We start from the raw sequence: 11,186 nt of genomic DNA, 5'->3' as shown, positions 1-11,186 counted from the left end.
AATGACGGATTATTTTGAAATCTATTATCCTATATATTTTTTCCTAAGATAAAAATAAAAATAAAAAACAAATAAATATAACCACACAAATAAATATAAATATAAATAGAACATTAAAACTAACCGATAATAATATATAATAATAACTAGATGTTAAAAAAGTGAAGAAAAAAAAAGAACTTAACCGATTATAATATATAATAAAAAAAAACATTCGACTAACCACACAAATAAAAAAAAAAAAAAAAAATAGTATAAATAGTAATAAAGTAGAGTAGTAACACTGCAATGGCAGTAACGTGATAAATCATGATCGGCAGAGCCCAAAAGGCCGTGTTTGGATGAAGAAGCAGGCTGCCCCCACTTGCGAAAATTGCAATTATTATAATAATTCATCCACGAGATTTGTAGAAAAAAGGAAAACCCCTCAAAGATTCGTCTTCGATTTTAGAGAGAGAGAGAGAGAGAAAGAAAGAAACCGCTAGATCATCAGATTGAATTATTCTTCATCGGTAAAGAATCAAGTCATTCCATCTGAATCTGCTGCGCGATTTCTCCAGGGTTTCTCATCTGGTGAATTACGCATGTATGGTTACGAATGCCTTCCTTCTCACTTATCTGTTTGAAATTTCAACAATTTTAATTTAGGGTTCCTTTTTCTGGCGATGCGGTGTGCGTTTTGATTTTTATTTTTAAGTACTTGAACGAATCCGGTAATTGTGCGAGGTCTGGGAATTAGCAAAACTTCAAATTCATAACGTTTTTATTATTATTGTGAATCTGTGATGCTATTTCCGTAGATTCATATAGTTGTTAGTCACAGTAGAAACGTTTGATATCGAAGATAAATTAATCTACAATCGGTGAGAGTATACAGAGACATGTATTTTTTGGTGGATCTTCTTCACCATTTTAAGAATTCGATACATTTTTTTTTGTTTGTTTTCCTTTTGTCTCACCTTATCTGTTCAAAGTGATGTTTATTCGTGAGGTGATACTGAATTTAGGGGTTGTTTGGGAGTACTTTTGAAACAACTTATTGGCTTACCTTATCTGTCTGATTTCCATCTCTACATTCAGCATTTTTTTATGTTTCATAGAATTTAAAGGTGTAAGTTTTCGGTGGTTCTTTTAGAAGAAGAAGAAGCTAACTGCATCTTTCTTATCAAAGAAGAGAGAACTTCATGGAGTTAAAAGCTCCAAGAAAATATACTAAAGAGTTATTCTCTGTTAATGCAGGGATTACAGGATGCCTGATAATGATGTTGAGGGAATCGATTACATGGCAGATGAGGTGGACATTTTGGATTTTGTGATGGATGATGATGAAATCAATGGTGATGAAGCTCGATTTGCTGATGATAATGAAATGGTTAGTTTGCCTAAAATGTCACAATTTGGTTACATTTTCTCTACAAACTTAGCCAAAAATGAAAAGAGTCTAAAGCTACACGCATTAAACAATTTACTCATTTTAACCTTTTATCTACCCAATCAAGCATCAAATGCTTACTTCATAAATTAACTTTTGTAACTTATAAAGGTGACAGATACATCTTCAGCTCAAGCAAGAAGAGGCAAAGACATTCAAGGCATCCCATGGGAAAGATTGAATATAACAAGAGAAAGTTACAGACAAACAAGACTTGAACAATACAGAAACTATGAAAACATTCCATTATCAGGTGATGCTGTTGATAAGGTACATCTTTCAAAACTCAAAACCCTCTTTACCCTTTTCTTCATCCATATGATATGACTCTTCTTTCCTTCTTGTTTATCATGGAAACCTTCTTTGTATGTCTAGAAATGTAAACAGAAGCAAAAAGGTGGCAACTACTATGAATTTTTCCATAACACCAGAATAGTGAAGCCTACAATTCTTCACTTTCAGGTATAAAATAAAACTATTATTTTTTCTATTTCTTTTGACATAATAAGATATGGGAATTTAATTGATTATTAATATTATCTGCAGCTAAGGAATCTTGTGTGGGCTAACTCAAAACATGATGTGTATCTCATGTCTAACTACTCAATTATGCATTGGTCATCATTATCTTACAATTTAACTGAAATTCTTAATTTCTCTGGCCATGTAGCACCCACTGAGGTAATTTCTATTAATTTCTAAAAACAATAAAACATTGTGCTTTCAAACTACAATGATATTTCTTAGCATTTAATTATGAAATTTTATTTTCTGTATATGTAGAAACATGCTGGAAGTTTGCTTGAAGGTTTTACACAAACTCAAATTAGTACACTTTCAGTCAAAGATGATTTTCTTGTTGCTGGAGGCTTTCAAGGAGAGCTTGCTTGTAAGGTACACACACATATGACATATTTTTATTTTTTATTCAAAGGTAGATTTTTCTTTTTATATTACAATTATTCATTTTTGTAATTAAATGATACAGAGGTTGGATAAACAAGGAGTAAGTTTCTGCACAAGAACAACTTACGATGACAATGCAATAACAAATGCTGTTGAGATATATGATAGCTTAAGGTATAGTTAAAATAACAACATAATAATAATTTACTATTTTTTTACCAATATAGACAATATGTAACATTTTACTATTATGAGTTTTTTTTTAAATATAAGAATTTTGATATTGTAGTGGTGGAAAGCATTTTATGGCATCAAATAATGATGGTGGTGTGAGAGAATACGATATGGAGAGATTTCAGCTTATGAATCACTTTCGTTTTCCTTGGCCAGTCAACGTGAGTTTCTTATAAAAATATTACTTTTTAATTTTTTTTTTTTTTGTTTATAAATTTTAATTTTTTTTTTTTGGATGAAGCATTCTTCGCTAAGCCCGGATCGCAAACTTATAGCTGTGGTTGGAGATCATCTTGATGCACTTGTTGTAGACTCAACAAATGGAAAAGTAAGATAGGAAAATAATTTATATTCTTCAAAGTATAATAATGGGTTGATAAGAAAAATATAAAAAGTAAAAATTAATTTTGTTTTTACTTTTTAGACAGTGGGATCGGTGGAGGGACACCTGGACTACTCATTTGCATCCGCGTGGCATCCGGATGGAAGAATATTTGCAACAGGAAACCAAGACAAGACATGCAGAGTGTGGGACCTACGAAACCTATCAAACCCGGTTTCGGTTCTCAAGGGGAACATGGGGGCAGTCCGGTCAGTTCGGTTCTCATCAAACGGGCAGTTTTTGGTGGTGGCTGAACCGGCTGATTTTGTTCATGTTTATGACACCAATTTAAACTATGAAAAACGACAAGAAATTGATTTTTTTGGGGAGATTTCCGGGGTGTCGTTGAGCCCTGATGACGAATCACTTTATATTGGAGTGTGGGACCGGACTTATGCCAGTTTGTTACAGTATAACAAACGCCATAACTATGGTTACCTTGATTCCTTTGTGTAGTAAGTAGTGTGTGTAGGGAGGGGGTACTAGTCTAGATGATGCTTAATAATGTTGTTTTTTTTTTTTTTTTTTTTTTTTTTTTGGAATGAGTTTTGCTTTGGTTTGGTTTATTTGTTGTTTTGGGACTTGGATGGTATGTAAAAATCTTTCAAGAAAATGTATAGAAGCTATTTTGAAAATATGTTTTGGGGGATTGTTTGTTGGAATGAATGAATGGTTTGTTACCAATATGTTCTAAGGAAAGTTGATAAGCCTTAATCAATTTGGTTCTAGCAAATTATATAAAAGCCGCTATGTTTAGGTCTATTTTGTGGTTTGACTACGATATATTAGTTTGTCGATTAAATTATCCAAGTTTATTATGTTTTTGTATGATCGACTACTTTCACCACTCCAATGACAATTGTAACCGGCTAAAGTGTGGTTAAAATAGAAAATCAAATTTTATTGTCGGTAAATTTTAATAGTAAAAACTAACACTAAGCATTTCACTAAAGCCATTAGATTTTGATAAGAAAAGTTATTATGATATTTTTAAAATGTTATAGTAGGTCAAAGTTTAACCGTGGGTGACCTTTTATTAATGAAGCTAAAATATTATTGTAAGAAATTTCTCTAGTTTCAATTAACCTTCTATTTGAATACAATTATTAATTTTTTTTTTAAACTTTTTTTTTTCTTTCTATAGATGATTGGTATGAGAAATGTGGTAATTCAAAAATGAATATTAGTTATGTATGTTAAAATATCAAATGATTACTTACATATAGTTCTTTATTTTAAACTTATTACATATAGATTATTATTTCCGTTCTATATCGTAATCTCGGACGCGATGAACTCGCGTAGTCCGTCATCAACACGCTCGGAACCTGCACCCGAACCTGAACCTGATCCTGACCCAGACCCTGAACCTCCTGCTCCGTGATGTGTCACCACCATTCTGAAAAAAAAAACAGATAATCGTCAGGGTCATACATAATCTCGAGATGTCTCATACACTCTACAAGTTCCATGGTTCCTTCTCAGCCTCCTTGACTCGAGTACGGATCCTTGTTTTTAGTAGTACGGGCCCATACTACCTTCCATATCTATCCGTACTTTCATCAATGATTGTCTTGACTTCACCAAATTCCCTTTTACTACTGCTCGCTGTACTAATCTCATATTAGGTTTACCCTAGGGTAACTCTCCGACCTACTCTCCGCCATCAGTTGCATAAGAAATCTCTGCTACCTTTACCTAAATAGCTCGCGAATACCATTACATATCACTAAGACCAGATAATTCGTCGAATGAGAGGTTCTACCCTACAACGGTTGGACTCAGACGAGAGCTACAAAATGGGGCTAGACCTAACCTTCTGAAATTATTTAATCCGTGCAATATGTAACTTAACGTATTCGTTTACTAATTAGTAAAGATAACTAGAACTCCTAAAAGCATAGAGCAATCAACATCCGGGCATTGAGTAACTAAACCAAGCATATCCTATTCAGGCCATCATATCACTGACTAATCAGTTCTAGCATGTAATTCAATAAGTACATAGCAGATACATAAGGCATCTTCCTAGATCCTTAGCCCTAATCTAGCATGCAGTTCTCATACAATAGGCATATAAGGCATCCTTCCTAGATCATCAGCCCTAATCTAACATGCAATTCTCATAATCATATCATATATCATAACAAACATGTATGGGTATCTTGGGGAAAACTTACTTGAGCTCGAACAATTGCACGCATCACACACCTTGTTCTTCTTAAAACTCTTTATTTTAAATTTTAGAAAAACTATTTTCTTGTAAAAATCTTTCAAACCCTCGATTTGAGTCCAGACACCCCCAAAGGTGTGTTTGAATCCATCAAACTAAGGCTATGATACCAACTTGTAACATCCCAAAATTTAAGACCAAAATTTTCATTTTTGATATAATGATTAATAAAACAATTTATAGAAAGCATCATCAAGTTATCTCATTTCATAAAAACCATAGATCATATGTCTCAGAAGCATGTCAAAAGATAGTAACAATGTCGGAGTACAAATCCCAAGAATCTCATATGCGGAAAATCGTGTGTGTGATGCGCTGCTACCGTGCCGACTCCTTTCCCTTCGAAGAAGGACCTGAAACAAAAACTGAAAACCGTAAGCACAAAACTTAGTGAGTTCCCCCATCATACCACATACCATACAACATACATACTGTCTAACATATTCAGGTACTGGACTACCCCTTCGGTCTCTTTCAACCGGTAACTACATAACATATCAGGGTGCTTGCCTACCCCTTCGGTCCTGTCGACCAGTGCCTAGCCTAGCATATCAGGGTGTTGGCCTACTCCTTCAGTCCTTTCAACCGGTACCTTGCCTAGTATATCAGGGTGCTGGCTTACCCTTTTCGGTCCTTTCGACCGGTACCGGGGACTATTTCACCCCTTACTTCTACCATATATCATACTTGCTCATAAACACATAAATCATATACTACCTAGCTTATCAGGGTGCTGACATACCCCTTCGGCTCTATCGACCGATATTGGGGTCTATCCTACCCCTCCTACCACTATCACATAACATCATAGCATACTATCACATAAAACATAACAGATTGTGACATACCAGATAATTATCACAAAGTCAATCATCTCTACTATAGCTCTTACTAGTGGGCTAGCATTGGTGCCTTCGACCCACTTCTACTTGAAGGTAACCCACCTCAATGTCGTGAAGTAACTGAACTGTCCTTGGCTCTGGGATCAACTCCTCTCAAACTCCTACACATAACAATCTTCTTTAATTATTCTTTCATATTCATAACCCCTTTAAAGGTCAACTCTGGTCAATGGTCAAAGTCAAAGCCAACATCCTGGTCAAAGTCAACATCCTGGTTGACTTAACTTGCCGAGTTGGTCCATCAACTCGTTGAGTTCCATAACCCATAAAACCCTGAAATATCGATTCTACTTGTCGAGTTCTTTCATGAACTCGTCGAGTTCTATGATCCATACAACCCTGGAATCTTGATCCTACTCATCGAGTCCTTTCATGAACTCATTGAGTTTCTCCTCAAAACATAGTTGGGACCTTTTACTCACAACTCGTCAAGTCCTTCCTTGAACTCGTTGAGTTCCTCAATCTTCATATCCTAAAACCATGGCCAACTCGTTGAGTCATCTTCTAGACTCAACGAGTTTGCTCAGTAACAGAAAAGGTTGGGGGACCACGACCAAACTCGCCGAGTTGTATGATCAATTCGTCGAGTCCCCCCATAGTCTAAATCCATACAGTCGTTTCCAGTCGGGTTTCATGCTTCCAAACCATAGATCTGGTTCCCTAGGGTCGATATATCATGTAAAGTTATTAACTTTATGTTCATGCATGGGTTATTTAGCTCAAAAGACCCTAAAAAGTGGTTCCCAAGTTGCATGGGACTCGCATGGCCATAAAGTTGGCACCTTTATGCCATGGAGTCGCTCAATGGCTCTAGATCCAAATTCATGACTCCAAAACATGCTTGCATCCATGAATAGCTCCAAAATAGGCTCCTTAAGGCCCTAAACTACTCCATGAAGAGATCTAGTAAATGAATAGCCAAGGTATAGAATTTATACCTCAATATGACTTCTTTGACAACGAAATCTCTGGATCCAAAGCTTCTTCCTTCAACCACACGCTTCTAGCTTCCACTCCTTCAAGGAAATACCAAAGAAGCACTCTCTTTTCACTCACATACACTTAAAATGCTCAAGATCACGAATTAGGGTTTTGCTGGACTAAGGGAGGCGATAGGGGAGGCCTCAATAATGTGTTAAGGTGCTTAAATAGGGTGCAAACCCTAGAAATTAGCGTTTCACTCTGGCAGCCATACTCGCCGAGTTGAGGCTTCTTAACTCGTCGAGTAAACTTCAAATCTCGCGTCCAACATCCGTTCCTACTTGATGAGTTTGGGGCCTCCAACTCGTCGAGTCCCTTTGCAAAAATGAATGATTTAATTTAAAATACATACCAAGATCCGAACGTTACAATTGTGGTGTTATATACAAAGTACGCAAATCTCCACAAAAATACTAGCACCAAAAAAATTAACTGTCCTTTCAAATTGGAATGAAAATATTCACATGCGGATGATTTTAGTGTAATCATGGAGGTGTTTACAAAAAGTATGCAAATCTCCACAAAAAACATTAGCACCAAAAAATTAACTGTCAATTTAGACTAGAAGGTAAATATTCGCAGGTGGATGATTTCAGTGTGATCATGGCTATATAAACCAAGAACCCGCAAGATGTAATATTTAATTATTAATGCATATGACCAACATCCTCAACATACATACATTAACCAATTTCTGAAAATGTCTATCAATATATCACCAAGGAAATTGTTGTTTTGAGCGATAACTTTATGCCGTGGTTTATAGGAAGATTAATGACCTACTATTCAATATCAATAGATGAAATAGTCGGAGGCATACAAGAGAGAATATGAGCATACTCATTGCTTCAAAGTACAATGTAATTAATACGTATGCGCTACATGAACATGTTATTTTAGAGTAATTAAAGTTGTAATATGAAAATGTAAATTTATAGCTTTATGTACACATATATTTGATTGATACGAATGAAATAATCCACAACTATTAAACATGCAATTATTTAAATATTTTCCCAAAATACGAGATTCATATAAACTTTGAAACACAAAACATACACAACTTTGAATAAATGAATACAAAGAAAACATTATAGAGAGAGCCACAAGGTCTTTCTTTACTCTTTACATATACAGCTGACAGACAAAAAAAAAACAACGTTAAAAGCATAGCACGATTTATTTCCCACCGTAATTAAAAATGCTCTTCAACGTACAATAGGGGTTAAAACTTAAAACTAAAAAATAAAATTAGTAAAAAACTTTTTCATAATTATTATTATATGTTCATTTAAGAAAGAACTTCCAAACTTCCCTATCTGTAAGATCCTTAATTATATGCGTCCCAAACACGCCCTCTTCCTCCACCAAGTTCCTCAGTTGTCTCGCAGCACTGTTGGACCCCACAAAATGTTTTTTTGTCGCCACAAATAACACTCCATAAGGAGGCTTCAAGCACTAATAACAAATTTTAATTTTAATCAAAAAAAATATATATATCACAAAACGTATATCAAATACATACCTTTTTAATTAGCGCATACAGTTTCTTCAAAGAAGTAGCGGAATACGGAATATCAGTCATTAAAATAACATCATATCCACCTTCTTCTCTATGATCCGTTTCACTAGCCCTTTCCCAAACCCGACTTCCGGAAAGCTTCCGGGATCTTCTAGAAGAAGTTTCATGTCCAAGTCCAATGACGCTTCCATCTTGACTACTACACGCGTCCATGAAATCCTCCTCCGAGAAGCTTAAGTTTGTAGGTTTTGGCAATTCCAGTCCCTCTGGTTCCACAATTGACAAAACAGTCCCGAGTTCTTCCCATTCCCCTGCGTAAAAGTGAACCATGGGAGAAATGGTTTGTCTGGATGGAGTAAGTGAACTTTCTGGCTGTCTACTTTGTCTGTCACGCGCTTGTTGGAGATTTGCAAGAACGTTTGGGATTGTTGTGCATCTTATTGTTTCTGCATTTAGATCTTGAAAGTGTACTACTGAAGCTCCCTGAAATATTTAAAATAATTTTAAATTATTATTAGGGGGAAATCGGAATGGAATTTATCAGAGGAATGATTAATGTAACCTTCAAACAAGCAAAGATCCCTGGAAGCCCATAGCCACAACCAAGCTCAAGCACTCTTTTGCCTCTAAAACTTAGTTGTGCATCACGAATCTCATGCTTAAGAACTTTCACAAGATCAAATGAGCTATCCCATGATTTGAAAGATCCTGAATTAAAATCAACATTAGTTTTAATTTTGAACAAAACTAATGATGTCATAAACACGTATTTACCATCAGCTTTTGATTGAATCAATTCTGAACCTATCATATCTGAGACACTAACTTTTCCCTGAAATAAAAACAAGAAGATAAATTAAATCAAGTAGTTTGGAATGTTGGAGAGTATGACATAGGGAACACTACAAAACGTACCTTGAAGATATTTACACCTTGCAAATCTATGCTCTCAGCAGCATATTTATAAGGGTGTTCCATCTGTATTGATGAAGAAGAATGTCATGCAATTAGAATCAAGGAACTTATGTCCATTTTGCTAAGTTGTCTCTTTTAGATGAGAGGAAATACCTTAGATGGAAGGATTTCAACAGCTGGTGAAGGTAAATGCATTTCTCTCTCTGATGTAGTAGAAAGGCTTTGACTTACACGATCAGGGACTAAGCCAGGTAAGCATTGTGCAAACAAAGATGGTGCACGCATTGTTTCCAGATACTAGAAGATGTGAAATAACTGTAATCGGAAGAGAGTTTATTATCAGAATATTTCAGCATTTGGTTATGGAGTGTTGTGTACTCCATAAAACAATATCTATCTTCACATGGTAGGCAAAGATAGCCAAACGTGTACTTTGTAAAATTGACCTCAACGATAATGAAAATCGTGCATCCATGCTAACTGGAGAACATCTTATGCAACGCGTTTAGACCAATAAGAAGTGAAGAACATATAAAACAGTAATGTCTTGAACTAGTCGATAAACAACAATTACTACCAAAACCACGATCTAACAACAAATTGTAGATCAATTTCCACAACACAAAAAGAGGTCGAGTTCAAACCAAATATGAAAACAAATTGGATTAGAATTTAGATCAAACCACCAAGTAAACTCCACAAGTAATCACTTCTCTTGATTTGATTCTCTAATCAGTAAATTTCAATCACAGATTACTAAAAATGATAATCAGACGACAATTCTCCCTCAACCAAATACGAAAACCTCAAAATACAGTTAAAACAAAAGGGGTTACATCAATTGACGTACCAAACAACAATCGGCGAACTGAATTACGATGCGGCGATGCAAAACTATGCCGAATTGAAGGAACCGCGTAGAGATAATGATCAAAATCAAAGAATTGGAAAAAAGTATAAATAATAGTTTGAAAATGTAGGGTTTTGAAATTAGGGGATATTTTCAAAGTCAAAAGAAAATACCAAAACAAAGAAATTTACGAGAGAAGCTTCGGACTACTGAGCGTTTGGGTATGATGTGTAGCAAAGGAAATGACGGTTGTGTCCTTGGAGTCAACGAGAGCGCGTTTAGGTTTGTTGGTAGAATTATGAAAAATGAGGGGTAAATATGTACATGAGAATTTGGTACGAAATGGTGAGCCAACGTGTAGAACGGGGAATCAGTGGCTTTTATCTACGTTTCCCACTAAATTATTGTGCCTTTCCCTCTAGAATACTAACTACTATTATCCATGAGCCCAAAAAATAGAAATAATGTAGAAGATATTTTTATATCAATATTTATCTTCATGAAATATATTTCAAATTTAATATTTTTAAAGATTTTTAACAGAATTTATGGATTTATAGTTGGCACCTCAAAAATGGAATTATAATGTGTTTATGTGATAAATGTATTATTTTTATGTATTTATAAACATATTTATTATTTTGTAACATATAAGAGAAAAAAAATCAATTAACTATTTTGGTCAAATATTGTAAAATATTATCAATAATTAAACTTGCAAATTGATGAATAGTCAAAGGATTGAAGTTTGTAGCATGAGGTTGATCTTTTGATAAGATTTTAGTTAATATATTATTTAAGTTTATGAATTATTTATTGAAAATTAGAA

The 11,186-nt window shown here is 34.7% G+C and overlaps 2 protein-coding genes across 2 annotated transcripts; one reads left to right on the top strand and one right to left on the bottom strand.

Annotated features, from left to right (window-relative positions):
* The first annotated feature begins 289 nt into the window (after window positions 1-289).
* LOC144999861 (putative WD repeat-containing protein C2A9.03) lies at window positions 290-3,591 on the top strand. Its single transcript, XM_078959020.1, has 10 exons — window positions 290-586; window positions 1,240-1,372; window positions 1,544-1,702; window positions 1,808-1,894; window positions 1,979-2,113; window positions 2,216-2,326; window positions 2,421-2,512; window positions 2,628-2,733; window positions 2,814-2,900; window positions 2,997-3,591. Coding segments are annotated over exons 1-10 (1,326 nt in total). The 5' UTR covers window positions 290-584; the 3' UTR covers window positions 3,411-3,591.
* Window positions 3,592-8,105: 4,514 nt separating this feature from the next.
* On the bottom strand, window positions 8,106-10,526 carry LOC145001755 (uncharacterized). The gene is made up of 7 exons (XM_078961104.1): window positions 10,358-10,526; window positions 9,661-9,822; window positions 9,508-9,570; window positions 9,367-9,424; window positions 9,155-9,300; window positions 8,596-9,075; window positions 8,106-8,528 (listed from the first exon to the last, which is right to left on the bottom strand). Exons 2-7 carry the CDS (start codon window positions 9,790-9,792, stop codon window positions 8,358-8,360), a joined length of 1,050 nt encoding a protein of 349 aa, XP_078817230.1. The 5' UTR covers window positions 9,793-9,822; window positions 10,358-10,526; the 3' UTR covers window positions 8,106-8,357.
* Window positions 10,527-11,186: the final 660 nt, after the last annotated feature.

Source organism: Lactuca saligna, chromosome 6 (assembly GCF_052625555.1).
Source record: "Lactuca saligna cultivar CGN05327 chromosome 6, ASM5262555v1, whole genome shotgun sequence".
NCBI classification, from domain to species: domain Eukaryota; kingdom Viridiplantae; phylum Streptophyta; class Magnoliopsida; order Asterales; family Asteraceae; genus Lactuca; species Lactuca saligna.
The sequence above is the reverse complement of the archived record's forward strand: the minus strand, read 5'-3'. Positions and strand labels throughout refer to the sequence as shown.